The sequence below is a fragment of the Sturnira hondurensis genome, unplaced genomic scaffold, assembly GCF_014824575.4.
Source record: "Sturnira hondurensis isolate 20B ecotype Veracruz unplaced genomic scaffold, ASM1482457v3 Scaffold0004136, whole genome shotgun sequence".
NCBI lineage: Eukaryota > Metazoa > Chordata > Mammalia > Chiroptera > Phyllostomidae > Sturnira > Sturnira hondurensis.
In genome coordinates this window covers 4,589,406-4,612,565 of record NW_028076767.1, presented here as the reverse complement: position 1 = coordinate 4,612,565, position 23,160 = coordinate 4,589,406, and the positions used below count along the sequence as shown (strand labels likewise).

At 33.8% G+C, this 23,160-nt stretch overlaps 1 protein-coding gene across 2 annotated transcripts in view; it reads left to right on the top strand.

Annotated features, from left to right (window-relative positions):
* Positions 1-22,429, top strand: part of BMPR2 (bone morphogenetic protein receptor type 2) — a 149,532-nt gene extending 127,103 nt beyond the window's left edge. Inside the window, exons 11-13 of one of the 2 annotated variants that reach the window (XM_037043586.1) lie at positions 5,809-5,981; positions 12,460-13,730; positions 15,125-22,429. In XM_037043586.1, the coding sequence (XP_036899481.1) occupies positions 5,809-5,981; positions 12,460-13,730; positions 15,125-15,372 (1,692 nt within the window). In that variant the 3' untranslated portion in view covers positions 15,373-22,429. Of the gene's footprint in view, positions 1-5,808; positions 5,982-12,459; positions 13,731-15,121 lie in introns of both variants that reach the window. The other variant, XM_037043585.1, reaches the window with a different exon arrangement.
* Positions 22,430-23,160: the final 731 nt, after the last annotated feature.

The window sequence follows — 23,160 nt, the reverse complement described above, 5'->3', positions numbered from 1 at the left end:
TAATGCATAAATTCAACTTATTTGATTTTAGTTTTTAAATTTTTCAATATAAATAGTCCCCCTTTTTAAGGTTTTTAGTTGAAAAGCCCCCCTTTTCAATTTTAGGTTTTTCCAAGTATAAAATTGTGTGAACTAATTATTATGTGTGAAGTTTGTCAGATTGGGTAAAAAGTGGAATGATTAAGAAGTTAATATTTTAAAGGTTATTGAAATTCCATCATACTCTCTTGAGTGTGGTACCAAAAATGTTAATTTGTAAAGACTTACATATCCAGTGTCTAATAGAAATTTAAGCTACACCAAAAAGAAAACAAGGTACAACCCATAAATTCTGCATGTTAAAAATGCAATTCACAACACTGAAATATCTTCAAAGGTACCTATCATTTCACTAAATTGTTGCTACAACACTAAAAACATCTTATAAATATTTTATACACACACATACCCACATTCATATGATTTTTATTTATTGGTTGATTTGAGAGAGAGAGAGAAAGACAGATAGACATTGATTTATTGTTCCATTTATTTATGCATTTATTGGTTGATTCTTGAATGTGCTCTGACCAAGGATGGAACCTGCAATCTTGGCATGTCAAGATGATGCACTAACCAACCAAGCTATCTAGCCAGGACAGTATATCTCATATAAATTGTTTTTTTTTTTTTTTTACAAAAGTAGGATTATCTCATTATCTACTGTCATTTGTGAAGCTTTATTTTTTTTTTATGGACAGTTTTTCATGTGCATACATATAAATGTTTTTCTTTCTCTCTATTTAGTCAGTATTCCATTGTATGATTACCCCTTATTGATGGTAGTACCCTGTATTTCGTACTTTAGACAGTGTTTTAAAAGAATTAAAGTTATACCTATGTATTGTAAACAAAACCCAATTAAATAGAAGATCATAAAAAAGGAAGTGGAAAAGACTACCTGCCTCTACCACCACTCTTTAGAAATAACTCCTGTTAACATTGTTCTGCAGTTTTTGTCTTGTATTTAATTTTCTCTTCTAGAAGTTACCTTTATAATTTAAAGTGCTATATCTATTCTTACTTCTTGTTATCTTTCACTTACTCTTTCCTAATTTTGTAATGTTGTATCTGTTTATTAAATAAATTTTTGATTTGTCTACAGATTTAAAAATTTAAGTAAAATAAAAATGTTAGAATTTTGCAGGGTTATGATTATGTAAACATGCACTGCAGAACATAGTATTGTGCTTAGACTCATAGAAAAGGAACTAGAAATACTATGTTAGCCAGTGTAAACCCCTGCTTCTTAAGGAAAAGTGTTTCAAAAGTCACCATCCACTGGATACTCTTTGATTTTTCTTTGTCATCTTTTTTTTTCTTTTTTTCCTTAGAGGTTCTACTAAGAAGCAACATTTTAAAAAATTTCATGTCATTCCCTTTCTTGTAAATCACTTTTTCTTTGAGGTAGTTCCTCTTTAAGTAATATATGTTAGATATGTGCATAGGTAGTAAATATTACGAATCCTTGCATGTTCAAAAATGTTTCTATCTTGCCCTCATGCATAAGTAATAATTTGGCTAGGTAATCTTTTCAAGATCAAAATAACTTTCCTCACAACTTTGCAGCCACTACTCGATTGTGCTCTAGCATTCCCATGTGTTATTGAGAATTCCAGGCCCAACCAGTTTCATTCTGTTCCTTTTTGTTTTATTATCTTGTTTTCTTTTCTCTGTAAGCTTTTAAACATTTTACTCTTATCATTGGAATTGTGAAATTCCACCTGATTCTATGTAGGCATGGATCTTTTCATACCTTTTGCTTTGTACTGGACAGGTTTTCAGCTTGAAAATTAAGAAGTTTCTTTCTGACTGGTGTAGCTCAGTGGATTGAGTGCAGGCCTGCTAACCACACGATCCTGGTTCGATTCCCAGGCAGGGCACATGCCTGGGTTGCAGGCCAGTTCCCAGCAGGGGACTCACAAGAGGCAACCATACATTGATATTTCTCTCCTTCCCTTCCTCTCTAAAGATAAATAAATGAAATTTTTTAAAAAAAGAAGTTTCTTCATTTCAGAGGAATTTTCTTATATCATTTTATTTTATTATGTTTTATTTTATTTTATTTTGAGTACTTTCGATTTTTATTGTTGTTCAAGCACAGTTTTCTGCCTTTTCCTCTCACCCCTCTCCACCACCCCAGCCTTCCCTACCTCCTGCCCGTTTTTACCCCCCTTGTTACTGTCCATGTGTCCTTTATAGTTGTTCTATTATGTTTTATTTTAAAAATTGTTTCCTCTCTTGTATATTTCTTCTCAAATTTCCATTAGACAAATAGTGGACTACCTGACATTTCAGGTCTCAGGTTTTTTTCCTTGTATTTTCCACTATTTTGTTGTACATTGTTTAAGATTTACTTAGCTTTACCTTTCAAATTACTCATTTAGTTTCACCTTTCTTATCTGTTCACCTTTATTTGTTATCTGTTCATCATTCTATTTGTTATCTGTTCATTAAAATTTTGCTTTCTATAGTCATACTTATAATTTCTGGAAATTTTTATTGATTGCTTTTTCCAGAGGAAACTTTTCTTTTTAATTTAGATTTTTATTTTTTATTTTTTGTTTATTTTTTATTGTATTTTTTCCATTGCTATTTATCCCCCATACCCTTTTCCACCTCTACTCACTTCCCTTTCCAGTCACCACGTTGTCATCTGTATCCATGAGTTCTTTGTCTTTTTCTCTCCGTCCCTCTACCCTCTCAGAGCAATGAGTTCTTGTTTTAAGACTGTAATAGGAATTTGATTATCTCTGAGGGTGTAAAGTTGAATTTTTGAAACTTTATACAATTTTCTTGATTTATAGTTAACAAGAATGAAGAAAATTTCATTAAGCAACTTAAAACTTTATACTATAGATTTTTACATTTTAATTTTAGGTTGTCTTGGTAGGATTAGAATATTTTCATTCTGTATCATGACTTATGTAGAGTGGTGGCATGTCAGAGAGAGGTTAGAGAGATGTTCTGTATTTCCATACAGATGTATTTAGATTGAATATTTTCTCCATTGGTCATCTTTGTCTGTCAGTATATTGCCTTCAAGGAAGGCGTCTACTTCAAATGCAGCTGAAATCTGCTTCAAGTATGAGGCAATTGAATACCTATTGCCAAGCACATATTCCCAGTATTGCCTCCAAACTGCAGTCCCTGCCATGGGAAGTAGGATGATCTTTAAGAGGTCCCTGGCAGCAGGTAAGAGGCTGAATCCTTTATAAGGATTCATTAGATGTGCCAGGCTCACAGTGCAGCATTCCTCAAAGCAAAAAAAAAAAAAAAAAATCTTTTTGAAATTTTATCTAGTAAAATACAAGTCATCTTCTTTAAATTGTTTATTTCACCAGAGAGATTGAACTCATCATTCTGAAGTCTCTCTTGCCAACTTACCATTGTGGGATATGCATCATATGCATCTTTACTTGAAAACTGTTTACTCCAGATTTAGACTAGGTTGCTAAGTAAGGTACAAAATAATGCTTGGTTCACTTCGAATGAATACATTTAGCTTTAATGTGCTGCAGTCCATGGTACAGCTTATCTGCAGTGACAATCCAATAGAGTCAGATAGCGAGTGCATAGTTTATAAAAAGAGAAATTCCCCTGTGCCTAAGACACTTTTGCTAAATAGTGTCATTGAAATAAAAAATATATTTATAGTAACAAAATTCAGAATCTTCCAAATATTATTGAATGTAAAAAACTAGTTTAAAAGCATAGATCAGTCAGTAAATGAGGAAAGAATAGTTTTCTGATGAAAATGAAATTGTAGAAAATACTTTCTGAGGAAACTATATGAAAATGTTAACCATAGTTACCTTTGAATATTGGGTTTATGAAAAACTTTTTGTATACTTTAAAAATTTATAGTAAAAGTGTATTGTTGTAACAATCACACATACAGTTTAAGGCTTTTTTAGTGTTAAAATATTTTAAATTAGAAAAACAAAAAATTATAGGCCCTAGTGTTTTTTAGTAGTTTTTTTCTCATATGTAAAACATTCAGGTATAGTTTCTTCAGCTACATCACCATTCTTCATATTTTTCATCTTTTTTCCAAATTCTTATCCTCTCTTTCTTAATCTGTCTTGAATACTGGCTTGTTCTCTTCCTCTTCCTAAAATCACTTGTCCAGTTTCTCTTTATCCCTTAACTTTAGTTCTGCATAACCTCTTTTGTGCAACAGTTTTAATATATTGTTGCATAAAAGTTTGGAACTCTTCCACAGTTGACTTTTTACTCTAGTCTTTTTCTTTCTCTAACCATTAAACCTAGTCTTCTGAAATATACTGTATATTCCAGAAACTACCAGTTCTTCTTTCATATTTATTTCAGATTTTCCACTTTCTCTCTTGACAAAATCTGCAAATTTTTGATGTGATCTAGAATTCAGAACTTTTTTCTCATACATTAAGAAATACAGTGATCCGCCCTGGCTGGTGTAGCTCAGTGGATTGAGCGCGGGCCTGCAAACCACATGGTCGCGGTTCGATTCCCAGTCAGGGCACATGCCTGGGTTGCAGGCCAGTTCCCAGCAGGGGACTCACGAGAGGCAACCATACATTGACATTTCTCTCCTCTCCTTTCCTTCCTCTCTAAAGATAAATAAATAAAATCTTAAAAAAAAAAGAAATACAGTGATCCCTCACCTATCGCGGGATTTACTTTCCAGAGACGCCCCAATAGGTGAAAGTCCACAGAGTAACGGCATTATATTTATTTTATTATTTATATATATTTTAAAGCTTTATAAACCCTTCCACACTCCTGTAAACCTTTCCCACTCTCTTATTAACCTTTTCCACACTCTTATAAACACTTCATATGCTCTTAAACACTTCCTACACTCTTAAACCTATGTAATTTTAACAATATGCAAAATTCTATATGGGTACTCATCAGTGAAGTATTGCGGGAACCCCTGATACAGTGAAGCCGCAATAAGTGAACTGCGATATAGTGAGGGATGACTGTATACATATTGACATCATGACATGATGTGACATGGTATTGTAAGAAGCTAATCTTACTATCTACTGTATATCCTGGTATTTTCTATTTTCTAGTCTAGAGTATTTTATTTTGGGGATTCAGTAGTCATTTATTTTAAATCTGGCCCCAACCCAGTAATCTGATTTTATGACCCACCCATGAACCCCAACTTGTATTTTCCTGTCATTAGGTAGAAAAGATTTTTCAAGTTTCTTGTTTATCTTTTCTTTCTTTTTTGCCTTTCTTCATCAATGTTAATAATGATACCCCCTTAATCTTTTTTACCCAAATATTAGATATCATTATTTATATATTTCCAATATAGAGTTCCCTATCAAAGTATTTATCTGTTTTTGCCTCAGTATTTGCCTTAGTAACAGCCTTGGCCACGTGGCTAGGTTGGAGCATTATTCTGTGAACCAGAAGGTTGCCAATTCCTGGTTGTGGTTTGATTCCCAACTGGGGTGTGTTCAGATCACATGTATGTCTCTCTCTCTCTTTCTCTCTCTCTCTGTCTCCCTCCCTCCCTCCTTCCCTCCCTTTGTAAAAATCAATGGAAACATGTTTTCAGGTGAGGAGTTAGGTTAAAGCTTCCTTCCTTCCTTGCTACTTACTGCTTGAGAAATGTGACCCTTTACAAATCTCTGAAGTCAAAAAGATTTTATTAGAGCTATGTCAAATATTTGTTAAAGAAAATTGATATTTCTTCTACCTCGTGTCACTCAGAAACTCAGTACTTTTTCTTTTAAGATACAGTGTTTGACATGCGCTTTATTACAGGCAGTGAGATCACTCAAGGAGACAATAGAAGACTGTTGGGACCAGGATGCAGAGGCTCGGCTTACTGCACAGTGTGCTGAGGAGCGGATGGCTGAACTTATGATGATATGGGAAAGAAACAAATCCGTGAGCCCAACAGTCAATCCAATGTCTACTGCTATGCAGAATGAGCGGTAAGAACCAAGGGGATTTGGCATCCATCAGTCAGTATTGAGAAACTGAGATGAAATAGAGAACAGGAATTAAATTCTCTTAAACCAGTCAAGTAGTGCAGTGATGAAATTATCCAATCTAAAGTTGTACTTTTTCTTTCAATATTCCTGTTCTATTACCAAAGGTTTTTGTTTGATATAAATGCAAAATGGAATCTGTGGAGTTTTAATATCTAAAGATATAGTGAAAGAGGTTAGTTTTTCTCTTTTAATGCTCCAACATCCCTACAATAATAAAGGTTTTCATATTTACAAAAGTATATAAGCACTTCTATATATATATTGTCATATTTATCCTTTGTTATTATTATTCCTCCTTCCTCTGCTATTTTGTTTGTTTTTTTGTTTGTTTGTTTGTTTAAAGAAAATGGAACTATTACCTTGCCTATGCATCTAACTTGTTTCACTGGAGACTGTTGCTTCTAGACTTCTTATCCAGTGCTCTTTCTTAGAGAATATACTACTACTACTTTTACATGAGAGCAATTCATAAGATCTTTCCATCCCATCATGAGCATTATTTTATGAGACTTTTTTGTTAGAACTATGAATTTTGGTTCTAAATAAAAGGACTTACTTTTTAAATTTTATTTATTTTTAGAGAGAAGGGGAGGGACCAAACCTGTAACCCAGGCTTGTGCCCTGACAGGGAATCAAACCAGTGACCTTTCGCTTAGCAGAAACATGCCCACCCAACTGAGCCACACCTGTCAGGGTTAAAAGGACTTTTTTTTTTACATTTTTTTATTGTTCAAGTACAGTTTTCTGCTTCCCCCCCCCCCCGCCAACCCCTTCCCACCACTCCAGGCCTCCCCACATCCCGCCCCCACCTCCTGCAAACCCCTCACCCCTTTCCCCCCTTATCCCCCCACCCCCCGCCTGGTCACTGTGGGCCAGTTCTCAACTTCAATGTCTTTGGTTGTATTTTGTTTCCTTATTCGTTTTGTTGATTAGGTTCCTGTTAAAGGTGAGATCATATGGCATTTGTCTTTCACTGCCTGGATTATTTCACTTAGCATAAATGCTCTCCAGTTCCATCCCTGCTACTGCAAAGGGTAGGAACTCCTCCTTTCTTTCTGTTACATAGAATTCCACTGTGTAAATGTACCATAGTTTTTTTCTTTTTTATTTAATTATTGTTCAAGTACACTTTTCTGTCTTTTACTCCCATCCTAGCCTACCCCCCCCAGTGCTCCCCACCTCCCTCCCATTTCCACCCCCCTTAGTTGTTGTCCATGTGTCCTTTATACTTGATCCTGTGAATCCTTCTCCTTTTCCCCTGAAATTCCCTCCCCTCTGGTCCCTGTCAGCCTGTTCTGTATTTCAGTGTCTTTAGTTATATTTTGCTTATTTGCTTGTTTTCTTCTTTAGGTTCCTATTAAAGGTGAGATCATATGGTATTTGTCTTTCACTGCCTGGCTTATTTCACTCAGCATAATGCTTTCCACTTCCGTCCATGCTGTTGCAGAGGGTACTAGCTCCTTCTTTCTTTCTACTGCATAGAATTCCATTGTGTAAATGTACCATAGCTTTTGCAACCACTAATTTACTGATGGGCCCCTAGGTTGCTTCCAACTCTTGGCTATCGTAAATTGTGCTGCTATGAACATCGGGGTGCATAGGTTCTTTTGGATTGGTGTATCAGGGTTCTTAGGATATACTCCTAGCAATGGAATTGCTGGGTCAAAAGGCATATTCATTTTTAGTTTTCTTAGACAATTCCATACTGTTTTCCATAATAGTTGTACCAGTCTGCAATCTCATCAACAGTGAACTAGGGTCCCCTTTTCCCCACAACCTCTCCAACATTTGTTGTTTGTTGCTTTGTTTATGATGGCCATTCTGACTGGTGTAAGGTGGTATCTCATTGTGGTTTTAGGTTGCATTTCTCTGATGGCTAGTGATACTGAGCATCCTTTCATATGTCTCTGGACCCTCTGTATGTCCTCCTTGGATAAGTGTCTGTTCAACTCCCTTGTCCATTTTTTAATTGGGTTGCTTGTCTTCTTAGAGTGGAGTCATGTGAGTTCTTTATATATTTTGGAGATCAAACCCTTGTCTGAGGTCTCATTGGCAAATATGTTTTCCCATACAGTTGGTTCTCTTTTTATTTTAATATTGTTTTCTTTAGTTGTGCAGAAGCTTTTTGTTTTGATGAGATCCCATTTATTTATTCTTTCCTTTATGTCTCTTACTCTAGGGGACATATCAGTGAAAGTATTACTGTGTGGAATATTTGAGATTTTCCTGTCTATGTTCTTCTCTAGGACTTTTATGGTGTCACAACTTACATTTAAACCTTTTATCCACCTTGAATTTATTTTTGCCTATGGTATAAGTTGGTGCTTGAGTTTCATTTTTTTGCATGCAACTGTCTAGTTTTCCCAACACCATTTGTTGAAGAGGCTGTCTTTGCTCCATTTTATGCTGCTGCCCCCTTTGTCAAATATTAATTGACTGTAGAGAGTTGGGTTTATTTCTGGGCTCTCTGTTGTGTTCCATTGGTCTATGTGCCTGTTTTTATGCCAGTACCAGGCTGTTTTGATTACAGTGGCCTTGTAGTACAGTTTGGTATCAGGTATTGTGATCCCTCCTACTTGTTCTTATTTCTCAAAATTGCAGCTGTTATTTGGGGTCATTTATGGTTCCATGTAAATTTTCAAAGTGTTTGTTCTATGAAATATGCCATTGGTACTCTAATAGGTATTGCATTGAATCTGTAAATTGCTGTGGGTAGTATGGACATTTTGATGATGTTAATTCTTCCAGTCCATGAAAACAGTATATGTTTCCATTTGTTTGTGTCCTCCTCGATTTCTTTCTTCAGTGTTGTGTAGTTTTCTGCATACAGGTCATTTACCTCCTTGGTTAGGTTTATTCCCAGATATTTTGTTTTTCTTTTTGCTATATCAAATGGGATTTTTTTCTTGACTTCTGCTTCTGCTGTTTCATTGTTAGTGTACAGAAATGCCTTTGATTTCTGGATATTGACTTTGTATCCCGCTGTTTTGCCAAATTCATTTATTAGGTCGAGCAGTTTTTGGGTAGAGTTTATAGGATTTTCCATGTGCACTATCATGTCATCTTCAAACAGTGCCAGTTTTGTTTCCTCCTTTCCGATTTGGATGCCTTTTATTTTTTTTTCTTGTCTGATCGCTGTGGCTAAAACTTCGAATACTATATTGAATAGAAGTGGTGAAAGTGGACAACCTTGTCTTGTTCCTGACCTTAGTGGAAAAGATTTTAGTTTTTGCCCATTGAGTATGATGTTGGCTGTAGGTCTCTCATATATGGCCTTTATTATATTGAGAAATGCTCCCTGTATTTCCAGTTTGCTAAGTGTTTTTATCATAAATGAGTGTTGTACCTTATCAAAAGCTTTTTCCACATCTATTGATATGATTTTTGTGTTTGCTTTTGTTTATGTGATGTATTACATTTACTGATTTCCGAATATTGAACCATCCTTGCATCCTCTGGATGAATCCTGCTTGGTCGTGGTGTATGATCTTTTTAATGTATTGTTGGATGCGATTTGCCAATATTTTATTGAGGATTTTAGCATCTAGGTTCATCAGCGATATTGGCCTGAAGTTTTCTTTCTTTGTTGTGTCTTTATCTGGTTTTGGGATTAGGATGATGCTGGCTTCATAAAAAGAGTTTGAGAGTCTTCCATCATTTTGGATCTTTTGGAATAGTCTGTGAAGAATAGGGATTAGCTCGTCCTTAAATGCTTTGTAGAATTCTCTTGTGAACCCATCTGGTCCAAGGCTTTTGTGTATTGGGAGTTCTTTGATCACTGCTTCAATTTCATCTGCTGATATTGGTCTGTTCAGACTTTCTGCTTCTTCATTGAGTTTTGGAAGATTATATTTTTCTAGAAATTTGTCCATTTCACCTAGGTTTTCAAATTTCTTGGCATACAGTTCTTCATAGTAATTTCTTACAGTCCTTTGTATTTCTGTTGTTAGTTGTAATCTCTCCTCTTTCATTTCTGATTGTGTTTATTTGGGTCCTCTCTCTTCTTTCTTGATGAGCCTGCTTAAAGGCTTGTCTGTTCTGTTTATCTTTTCAAAAAACCAGCTCCTGGATTCACTGATTCTTAGAATTGTGCTTTTTTAGTCTCTATGTCATTTAATTTTGCTCTGATCTTGGTTATTTCCTTCCTTCTACTTGCTCTGGGCTGTCTTTGTTGTTCTTCCTCGAGTTCTTGTAGGCGTAGGGTTAGGTTGTTTGAAATGTTTATATCTTTTTTAGGTAAGCCTGTATTGCTATGAACTTCCCTCTCAGGACTGCCTTTGCTGTGTCCCATAAGTTTTGGGTTTCGCGAGTTCATTTTCATTTGTTTCCAGAAACTCTTTGATTTCTTCCTTAATTTCATTCTTGACCCATTCGTTGTTTAATAGCATGCCATTCAATCTCCATGATTTTGGGTGTTTGGGGTTTTTTCCTTTGGGGTTGGTTTCCAGTTTCAGTCCCTTGTGGTCAGAGAAAATGCTTGGTATGATTTCAATTTTCTTGAATTTGTTGAGGCTCATTTTGTGTCCTATCATGTGGTCTATCTTTGAAAATATTCCATGTGCATTTGAAAAGAATGTGTATTTAGCTTCTCTGGGATGAAGGACTCTATGTATATCAGTTAAGTCCATTTCATCTAGGGTGGTTTTCAGTGCCACAGTATCCTTGTTGATATTTTGTTTGGAAGATCTATCCATTTTTGACAGTGGGGTGTTAAAATCCCATACTATAATTGTGTTGTTGTCAATATCTTTTTTGAAGTCCTCTAAGATTTTCTCTATATATTTGGGTGCTCCTATATTCGGTGCATGGACTTTTTAAAAAAATTCCTGAAACTTAGAACTTTCAGACTGGTGTCGCCTGTTCCTTTTTTTCATGATTAGAGAAAAAGTGTTCCCACAAATTAGTCATTTTATCTAATACAAGTTATAATTTTTCAGAAAGGTATTAAGGGGAAAGTTACCAGAAAAAAATTGAGATAAAAATACACTTGATTCTTGAATAATTTTCTGTGCTGTTTTCTATTGTTCTGACTTCTAAGAATAATTTGTATTATGAACTATAAGTCCAAAATTGGGTTTATACTACCTATGTTTAGGTTAAAGTATCTTCAGTATATAAACTTTCATGCTTTCTATATCAGCAAATCAAGGAAGGTAGAAAGTAGCAATTGTAAACATCAATTTTCTCACTTTACATGTACCTAAGGATAGTCTTCTGCTTTCTGCTTTCTTCCCACCTTATCTCTGTATTATCTGTATGTTCTAGTATGCTATTTGTACCTCTCTCAAGAATCGGCTCTTTAAGTGTTTTTGAACTTTCGTTAAATAGTAAGAAGAAACTGTGGTACTCTCCCTTGTGCCTTCTGTGTCATTCGTCTCAGTCTCTTACATGCTTCATCTAATGATCTGCCACTTCTAAGTAGTTTCCCTTAAATCATAGTTCATGCCAGTCATTCCACTCTAGGTTTCATTGTATTGACTCTTACCCTCCATACCTACTGAACTTCCTTTTCTTATGCAGTGTATCAGCTGTTTACTTCTTCCTTTCCCTTCCTTTCATTCTTCTCATAACTTCATCAGTCTTCCTTTGTAGCACTTCCTCTCCTTTAGCTGTTGCTTTCCTCCTACAACACTTGCATCTATTAATATTCCTAGTGTTTACACTTTGATTGTTAAAGCTAACCCTGGTTTTTATTTTTAATAACAAATATATTACAATGATATGCTCAAAAACCATCACTCTCAAGTTGTGCCAATTGTGCCAATGACTATGAAGAGCCCTTGATAACTGGAGAACATTTCTGAATCTTTGATCCTTTATCTGAGTGTTACATTCTGCATTATACTCTAGGCTCTAGGACGTTCATTGATATGGCTCAGTCTACCCAGGAAGATATATTCCATTGATAGACTGTGCCTTTTAATGGAAGCACTTTGGAACAACCTATTAGTTGTTACCATTTGGCCACTGGAACTTAATTGGTAACATACTTGTTTAATAGCACTATGTATCCAGAATAATGAGCATACAAAAGAAATATATGTCATGGTTCTTCCTCTCATGAAACTTTATGTCTGGTTGTATAAGTATATAATTCATAAAAATATATTTGGTAATATTGCAAAACTGTAGGAGAGATTTTTCAGTAACTTCTGTAAAACAAAATAATGAATAACTATAAATATTACATCTAAATCTGCATAGATTTTTCAGTAGGCTTAAATCATAAAATTAGCATTTAGTAAGTTATTAATTGACATTTGATTATTTGATTAGAATTTTTAAGTAACCTCTACAATGATGTGGATTAGGAATAAAATAAAAAGCAGTTTACTTTAAAATCAGAGATGTTAAATTTGGAGAGTCAGTTTGTCATAAGTGTACATTGTCAATATGTCATTTTTTTTCTTTCTTTAAGCAACCTTTCACACAATAGGCGTGTGCCAAAGATTGGCCCTTATCCAGATTATTCTTCTTCCTCATACATTGAAGACTCCATCCATCACACTGACAGCATTGTGAAGAATATTTCCTCTGAGCATTCAATGTCTAGCACACCTTTGACTACAGGGGAAAAGAACCGAAACTCAATTAACTATGAACGACAGCAAGCACAAGCTCGAATCCCCAGCCCTGAAACGAGTGTCACCAGCCTGTCCACCAACACAACCACCACAAACACCACTGGCCTCACTCCAAGCACTGGCATGACCACTATATCTGAGATGCCATACCCAGATGAAACGAATCTTCATGCCACAAATATTTCACAGCCAACCCCTGTCTGCTTACAGCTGACAGAAGAAGACTTGGAGACCAACAAGCTAGACCCAAAAGAAGTTGATAAGAACCTCAAGGAAAGTTCTGATGAGAATCTCATGGAGCATTCTCTTAAACAGTTCAGTGGGCCAGACCCACTGAGCAGTACCAGTTCTAGCTTGCTTTACCCACTAATAAAGCTTGCAGTAGAAGTGACTGGACAGCAGGACTTCACACAGGCTGCCAATGGCCAAGCATGTTTAATTCCTGATGTCCCACCTGCTCAGCTCTATCCTCTCCCCAAGCAACAGAACCTTCCTAAGAGACCTACTAGTTTGCCTTTGAACACCAAAAATTCAACAAAGGAGCCCCGTCTGAAATTTGGCAGCAAGCACAAATCCAATTTGAAGCAAGTAGAAACTGGAGTTGCTAAGATGAATACAATTAATGCTGTAGAACCTCATGTGGTTACGGTCACCATGAATGGTGTGGCAGGTAGAAACCACAGTGTTAACTCCCATGCTGCCACTGCTCAGTATGCCAATGGGGCAGTACCATCTGGCCAGACTGCCAACACAGTGGCACTTAGGGCCCAAGAAATGCTGCAGAATCAATTTATTGGTGAGGATACCAGGCTGAATATTAACTCCAGTCCTGATGAGCATGAACCTTTATTGAGGCGAGAGCAACAAGCTGGCCATGATGAGGGTATTCTGGATCGTCTTGTGGACAGGAGAGAACGTCCACTGGAAGGTGGCCGAACTAATTCTAATAACAACAACAGTAATCCATGTTTAGAGCAAGATGTTCTTGCACAGGGTGTTCCAAGCACAGTAGCAGATCCTGGACCATCAAAACCCAGAAGAGCACAGAGGCCTAATTCTTTGGATCTTTCGGCCACAAATGTCCTTGATGACAGTGGTTTGCAATGTAAGTGGACAGGGTCGTGTAATCTCTCCTGCTTGTCTTTTGGGACCATTTTAAGTAACTACTTAGAATCAGATTGTGTTTCAACTAGCGATTTTTTATTTTTACCACTTTTAGAAATAAATAAGCTATTTGGCTGGGCCTCAAAAGCAATTAGATTATTGTAAAGAAAAAAGTATTTTTTTGTTGTTGATAATTAAAAAATAAGTATCCAATAGAGTAAGTACCAATGTAATATGTGCTTTAGGTAGCTGCTGATTTGTAGTGCAACTCATATTTGCTATGAATGGTTAAGGTAAATAAATACTCAACAATTATAACCTCCAAGTAAAATGGTGTCAGTATAATTTTTGAAAGTTTGTTGAGTATATTAATATCTATTATATATACATTTAGATTTTATCAGGCTTAATAAATCTTGAAAGTCCAGAGAAAATTCAGAGAAGTCACTATAAAATTGCTGTTGGTTTTTTATTGTTATTTTCCCCCAAGAGTTATATGTTGAGTCTCTCATGTGACTATAGCGCTTGTACTATGGGCCCCCTAACAACTTAAACAAATAACGTGATACTTGGTTTCTGGCCCTAAAGGGATACTTAGAGAGCTCACCAGAATCTATAACAGTCATCATTACACAAAATAATTTCTCTTTTAGACAGACAGCACTTACAGGGAAAAACAAAGCCATGTTTTGTGGTTGTTGTCAAAGACTACAAAATGGGCTGAAAGGTATTTTCAGCTATCAAAAACTGAGCAGTAGAATCTAGCCTCTTGCTTGAGTGGTTTGTATTATAGACCCCTTCACCTATGGCAGGGCTCCAGATCAGTAAAATGTCTTGTCAAGTATGGGAAGAGGGAATTATCAGAAAATTTGTATTCCAGAATTTATGTAATTCTTATGTAAAATATCATATGCCAAGTGCCTTTATAATTCGATTCACTTTGAGCATTAAGTTGAATGATTAAATGCATTTTGCCAAGTTAGGATTGCTACCAGTAACCAAAAAATTTGAGAGTACAGCTGAGAACTTTGAATATTTTCCTCTGTTTTTGCTTTTTGTGGTTTTTAAATATTTTTTCTTTGTCCTATAGAATAATTTAACTGATTATAAAAACATTGGGCTTTAAGAGTCTCAAAAATAAGTCATTTAATTTTTGCCTTGGAAAATATTGTCTGGCATCATCAATTTCAAGAAATGTCCATTAGCACCTTCTACAGACATTAGTTTGACCTGTTTTGAGTTGTAATCCTAACTTTTTACTTTTTAATAGTTTCTTTACATAATAGTTAATTTTTCTGCACTTTTTTTTTTTTTTTTANTAACTTTTTACTTTTTAATAGTTTCTTTACATAATAGTTCATTTTTCTGCACTTTTTTTTTTTTTTTTTTTAGTAGGTGAGTCAACACAAGATGGCAAAACAGGATCTGGTGAAAAGATCAAGAAACGTGTGAAAACTCCTTATTCTCTGAAGCGGTGGCGCCCTTCCACCTGGGTTATCTCCACTGAACAACTGGACTGTGAGGTCAACAACAATGGCAGTGACAGAGCAGTTCATTCCAAATCTAGCACCGCTGTTTACCTTGCAGAAGGAGGCACTGCTACAACCATGGTGTCTAAAGATATAGGAATGAACTGTCTGTGAGATGTTTTCAGGCCTATGGAGTGAAATTATTTTTTGCATCATTTAAACATGCAGAAGACTTTTTTTTTAAACTGCTTTATCTTTCTGTCAGTACCCCCTCCTACCCCTACAATAAGGACTTGCTTTAAATAGATTTCAGCTATGCAGAAAATTTAGCTTATGCTTCCATATTTTTTAATTTTGTTTTTTTAAGTTTTGCACTTTTGTTTAGTCTTGCTAAAGTTATATTTGTCTGTTATGACCACAGAATTATGTGTGTGTATATCAAAAGTGGTCTCAAAATATTTTTTTAAGAAAAAAAGCAAAAACAATGTATTACTGATAATCAGTTTGAAATAATTTCTAAAGGTCATTAAAATAGAAGCAGATTAAGACAGGTTTGACTTCAGTGGTGTCTGGTATCCATATTTTATTTCTGGGCACAAGCTAGTTTATTTTACATGTTGATACGTTCCTAACATATTATCTGTTGGACATTCTTTTCCCTTGTGTTTGTTTGAATGTGCAATAGTCTATAGGCCACAAATAAGCTTTCTTGTAAGCTCTCTTTCTAATAGAGCACACATTCTTCCAAAATATGAACATTTCTCTCCTCCATACTTCTGTCAGGTCTGCTCTATGATGGTGAATTTTGAGGAAGAGAAACCTGATTTTTTGCTTCTTCTCTCCTTATGAAAAATGCAGAAACAATGTCTCAAAGGGCTGTAAAGATGGAACTACCAAACCTAATTTGAAATGCTTTTAACCTTCCAAATCCTAAACATTTCCTTCCAGGCATTTTAATAAACATACTTGGTTCTGGTTTTGGAAGTTCATAAGAGAGCATAGAACAAAGTAGAAGTCAAATATTAACCTTTTCTCTTTTATTTTATTTTTATATGTATGTTATATTTCATTTTCATTTATTTAAGAAGCACATTTTTATCAGAAAACGTATATAGTTATACTTATATGGAATTTTTAAGTAGGTAGATGGTTAAGGCAATATAGTGTTATATTCTTTATTCTCTGAATAAGCAACCTTTGACTCAAATAAAATTACATTTCCTGTTTAAAATAACTTCAAAAGTAATCCATAGTTTTGAACCTGTAGTGTCTTTATATCCTCTTCCCAAGCAATGCCTTGTGACTGAAAAAGATTCCTCTCCTCTTCCCATGACCTAAAACACTGTGTGGAAAAAATCATTCAACTGGCATGCCAAATCCCTGTGAAAGGAAGGATTGCTGCCTAAACTATCATCTTTGAGCAGCTAGAGACTTACCTCTTTCTTGTCAAAACTGTTTTTTTACTACTACTATTTTCATAATTTCTCCTTTTGCCAGTTTTCACATGATTTTTGCTATATGAGCAGCATTTATTATTTATATTGGAATATGCCTTTTAGTGATAACATGTTATGTATCTCTCAAATCATACTTTTTTGAAGCTTCTTTTGCTTCTTCATTACTCATAATCATCTCTAAAACAACCACCTCTGCATTTTTTTAAATAAAGCACTTTATGTCAAATAAGGGACTTTTTTTATAAGCACAAATTATTTTCTATCAATTTGCAAACAGTGATAAATCTTATTTTTTACACATTTTTGGAGTACTTAGTACTCATTATCTAATTAAGTTCTAGGACTTCTCTGGGGGATAAAAAGCTAAGAGAAAACAAAAATCCCCTGAAAAATATTTTCTTACTCATATTCCTCTGCCATCATTTAGTTAAAAACAGCCTATATTTCCAAATTTGCTGTTCAAAATACTTAGGATTTATATATAAGCCGTCTTTTGTTTGCCACTTACTATGTTCTTGAGTCAGATATTATAGCACTTAGCTTTTATTCAGCTAGATTGCTGAACAGAGTTTTGAATTCTTAGCTAAGATTCTTTTGTTAATGCCTAGTATTTCCACCTTTTATGTTTCATTAGCCCTTATTTTGATTCAGACCTTTAATATATGTTCAATCTTCTGGCATAAAATGTTTTACATTTAGTTAACTATTTTATCACATAACAAATTATTCGTATCTTTCCCAGTAAATTTTTTCTTAGTTTCCTTGACTTTTAATTGTGTTTCAGAACATTATTTTCAAACACCTATAGGACATCTTCAAATAAAAATAAATGATAGTCCTTCTTCAAATAGAAGCATTGAGGGTAAGTGACCCTTTGAGGTCTGATTTTTTTCCTCACAGAGGAAGAGTTATCTTTCATTCCACTATACTTTGTGTTTGGGCCAGTTGATCTTAAGTTCTCCAACATTTTTGGTGTTTAGTAATAAAATACTTTTAAAAGTTAACATACCAGATTCAAAGAATTCCTTATAGTATCCCATTTAACGCAAGAATGTTTAAAATAAATAATTTCCTTCCCCAGTTTTTTAGTAGACTCTTTAAAAAAGTAGTAGAAAGTGTAGATGATTTTAGTAAATTTTAAATTGTATATCAGACTGATTTACTTTTAGAATCTGTTTATAATATACAAGCAAACAAAATTACTTAAAATACTTGCCAATTTTATTCATTTAATAATAAATGTTTCTTAAAGCTAATAATTTATAACTGCTAATCACAATATCTTGCATGTATAAAAATGTTATTACTTTCAAATAAAAGGCTATTAATGAAAACTCTTAAATTCATTTGTAAGAGAGTATTACAACCTTAAAAGCATAATAATAGATAATCAAAGTCTAATATTCCCTTAACTATTGTACTTGTATACCATTGAAAAAACTTGATTTAAATTGTGTGTAGACAAAAATGATTTAATTAGTCCTAAAAACATTTCCCATTTTAAAATGCATAATTCGGGGTGGGGGGAAACCCTGATATCATAAAAAAGTTTTGGGAGGGTGCAGGAGTGAAATATACTAATTGACCATTTGTTGTATGCTGAATGTTGGGTTATACAAACACTGCTTTTTAGTCCTCATAGCAACCATATAAGGATTATAGTTAATATGCCCCCTTTACTGATGAGTAAACTAAAGCCAGGAGAAACTAAGCAATTTGCCCTAGATCAACATCTGGTAACAGACAAAGATGGATTTTAACCTAGGTGTGCCTCTCTCCACATCTCTCATCCATACCAAATAACCTACATACTGTATGACAGGATGTATAATATACTGACATTTTGTGAGAAATCTAGCCATTATACTCCAGCACAACTGTGGCTTGTATATAAGCCAAAACCAGATACCTTAATGACTTTAAAAGTTAGGCAGCCATAGAAAGTGTATAGATTTATCAATGCTGTTTGTTGCTTAAGAAATAATTACTAATTTAAGACAAAATTCAATCCCGTATCTGTCATCATGATCTTAAAATCATTTCAATTCTCTTCACCATTCTTATATTGAATAACTAAGGTAAATTAAATGTTAAAGGTAAAGTGAAGGTGGCTTATGGGAACAGATTTTTTTTCATAAATTGTTTCCATACTTGATTTGGAGGAATTAATTTAGCATGGACTTTTAGTTTCAACAATCCTTTGACTCCATCTTGAAAATTTCTGCTTTTAGTGACTTTAGAAAATTTTACTAATCCAGAAAACAAATTGAGGAGGATGTAGGAAGGATACAGGGATAATGTCCTTCTAATAAAACAATTTATATAGTTTCCTTACATGTATCTGCATGTTCCAGAAAATGTACATTGGTTCTGAAAGTGAAAACAAAGAAAGGTAGGAACACTCAAATATGTGTTTCTGTGGGAATTAACACAAAATTTGACAAGTGTTTTTGTTTAAAATATTTTCAAATTTAGCTTCTAAAGCCATATGGGATATCTGATAGGCTGAAGCTATTTACTGTCCATTCTCTGTAAACCTCTCTTTTCAAAGTCATTTAAAGTGGAAATATATTTTAATAAACTTTTTATTTCTTTTTTCATATTTTTGGAAATGAATATTTCATTGAAGGTAGTTCCTAAAATTTGAGATTCCTTATATTTCTATACAACTTTTAAATATTTATGTTGAACTTATTACCAGTGAAGTGCAGGTAATTACATTAAGTATTCAGATTGCTTTATACATTACTTTCTCTCTCAAGCTACTCCCTAAAGTTACAATCGTTAGTTGATTGTCTAGACCAGTTAACTCTAGAAATTGCATAACATTCCCACATACACCCCAGAAGTCTTTTCAGACTAGAATATTTCTGAATATTCATATCTTTCACTGTCAGTTTGCTCTTCAGTAGATATAATTGCATTTTAACTTTTAGATTCTGAACTTTGCAAACTTTAGCCAAAACTACCTTGCATGACCATTCCTAAATATAGTCCCTGATTAAATAAATCTGGCAGATTACAGTTGAGTTAATTACACAAACATTACTATCAAAAGAAGGCCTTTTACAGGTTCCTAGATTAAACTAACAGAAGAAAGTATTTTCTAGTGCACCTAAGCATTACTTTCCTTCAATCACATCTTAGTTTGTGTCTGACTTATTCTATCTCTTGGATATGTGACTCACAATCTTCTGTGTCAGGAAAGTTTTTTTTCCTATCTATTCTGCTTCTCTCCTGTTTTCATTTTATACCCATTTCTCTTATCCAATAGAAAAAAAAAGCTATAGGCTATCCTCTTAACATTGTTCTTCTTCCATATGCTTCACCTTCTCAGTCCTTCAGTCTCAGTTCTTCAGACAAAATTGTTTCAGTTCCTTTAGCATTTTATCCTGTCCTATTTTAATAACTTTATATTTAAAAACACTAAAATTATATTTCATTTATATTCAAGTTTATTACTCCAGTTAATAGTTCAATAAGATAGAACTGAGAATTAGAATGTTACCATTTGACAATGGAGCCATCAAATTGTCAGCAAATCACTTAATTTTTGTATCATCTAACATTTTCTGTTAAATTGTTGAGTTTTAGATTTTATATCCTAATTAGTTATAACTAAAAAGCCATGCATACAGAATTGTATATCATTTAATCTATATTGCAGCAACCTTAGCATTATGATTGAGCCACATAAAACATGTGTTTTACATATTTATTTGTATCAAATATTAAACACAAAGTTAACTTTCAAAAGCAAATCCTACAATGATCCTATCTATGAACATTTTTGCAGACCACTTTTGAAATACTTATTGTTTTGAACATAGACTAGACCATAAGAGCTTTCATTTAAGTGACTGGTTAAAGTTGAGTGTTTGTGAATATAAAGTAAAATTTAGGATTTTATCTCATGGCTGATGCATTTGAAAGTAAATATGTAAGAAGAATTTATGCTGTGTATTAAAATTATGCCCCAAATAAATCTATCATATCTTTAAAATTCCAATTCTGTTATTACTTGATGTTTGTAGTGTTGTTATTAAACATGTAACAGTCATTTCTTAAACTTAATTTGAAACCCAGATTTTAAAAGCTGGATAAGAGAGGAGGAGTCTTTAGAAACAAATCACATCATTAGAGTGTTCAGTTTATGACTGAATTTTAAAGCAAATAACTTTTAAACTACAATGTGGTTTTTTGTTGTTTTAAAAGGTAATATGTTTTATTTTTATGTTATGTGTACTTTTAAGATTTCAGAAATATCTTCCTGTTTAGACTCACTCTAAAAACATAATTATTACTTAAAAACTCAGGGCCCCTTTCATCCCTTTGCACATTGCAAAACTTTAATTGGTAGTAAACAAGCAATTAAATCCAGTTGACTATTTAAAAGTGTTGGTTGCACACAGTTCATTTAATGTTTCATATTATAATTTTACTTAATTTACATAGACACAATATCATTAAGCAGAAAAACATGCCCAGTTCTATAATTACTGAAGAGAGATGGAAATGATTCAACTACTTGGCTACATGTAGCAGCATATTTAGGTCTTAGAATTGAAGCACCATCCTCAAATCATTTCTGTTCTTTGGTCAAATGGTTGTATATGATGGGAAAAATTATTTTATTTTTTAATGGGAGAACTTAGTAAGGTACTTCCTCTGAGGTAATGTTTTCTCAGGAGGTAATTTAACATTATAAAACTCTTCTAAAAGTGAATTGTTGAATTATGGCTTTAGTAACAGGTTAGGTGATTTTGAGAAGGTAACTTATGGTAACCTAATTATCCCATTGTTAGATCCAAATGAAACTTTTCTTTAAAAGGTAAGTTCAGGCCCCAAATTGGTATGGTATATACTTAAAATCCTAGCAGTAAAGTTATTTGTAATGAGTCTCTTGTCTCAGGCTCTCCACTTTATTACCAATCCTTGTAAGTGTGGTAGGGAAACACATTTTTAAAGAATTTTAACAATAAGAGAAAACTAAATTACTAAAAGATGCAATTCAAAGATAGGTCCTAGTTTAACATTGAATTGCTTGGCTTCTGTGGCTTTTCTTTTTCTAGTCACATTTATTTATTTAAACAGTTTTTGTATACCTTGTTGTCATGGAGATTATATTGTATAAGTGTTCTTATAAGCTGGAATCATCCTTAATTTTCTGTTGATAGTTTTCAAATGAAGATAAGTGAATAATTGTAAAATACACTAACTTAGGGTGTTGTAGCTGAGCACGGAGATGTGTAGCTGCCATGCTTTTCTGAATAGACATGAGAGGTAAGCTACAGAGTATTCATTTCTGAGGGTGCTTTTCTCAAATAAGAAAGGCTGAAAAATATTGTCAGTTCCTCAGAACCCTCTTTCTTGTTAACGGGTATCTTTCGTTGGTGTGTTTTGCTCTTATATTACAGATAAAATATCATATATGAATTTATGAATAATTTCAGTTATTTTGCTTTTGTATAAGCTGTCTGAGACCTTGCTATGCTGTATAAGTTGTGTTTGATGGGTCAGTGTATGAAATAAAGCAAATCACTTTTCTTTTGTATTATCTATGGATGCCACTATGAAAGCTGACATTAAGCCACTAAAGAGTTTTCTATGAATAATTGTAAGTAATGCTTTGATATATATAAACCTAAACAAAAAGATTGTATTGATATAGAGACATTGGAGAAGGAGATTTTAAGACAGTTCTTTAGGTTTAAAAAAGGCTTGCTGTAAATGGTGCATTATTCCATTTATTAAAGATCATATTAATGACAACAGTAATTGTATCTTTTGATTTTATGATGTCACCAGAAATTATGATTGTTAGTGTAATATTCTAGGTATTTTTCATAAGGATATTAAATGTTCTCATATGACTTTTCATTGTGTGATACATCAAAAAAATCAACTAACATTACAGTAACAGTTGCACACCTACTATATGCCAGATACTGTCTTAGTTATTTCTCTCAGTAATCATATAGAATACATATTACTGTCCTCATATTATAAACTTAAAAACTGTGGCTCAGAGAAGTTAAATGCATTGTTCAAAGCCACAGAACTGTTAAAAATGAGATTCTAATGTATTTTCCATTTTGCCTTGAACTACAGTTTTCAGTCTCTGGTTATGGCATAAGAAACTCAAAAATGAAAATGGCTCAGTGGTAGTATCCAAGAACATGAAGCAACCTGAAGTTACTGAAAAGCTCCCAGGTACAAAAACAATGGTCTCTATGGGCCTAACATTCTGTTTGTGCTTTGTATCATCAAATAATCTATTTAGTTAGATCTTTGTATTTTTAGGAGCCTTTGTTAAAATGGGATAAGAGTTTTTGACTATACATTAACCAGTGTATTAACTAAGTGTCTTGGAGTGGAATCCTCTGTCCATCCACAGGAGAACTGTGACTGACGAGTACTAGACCACTTAATCTAGATCCCAAAAGAATTTTTGCTTGAGGAAAAACATAGCCTACTTCCATTGGCTCTGTGTCACCTTAAATAA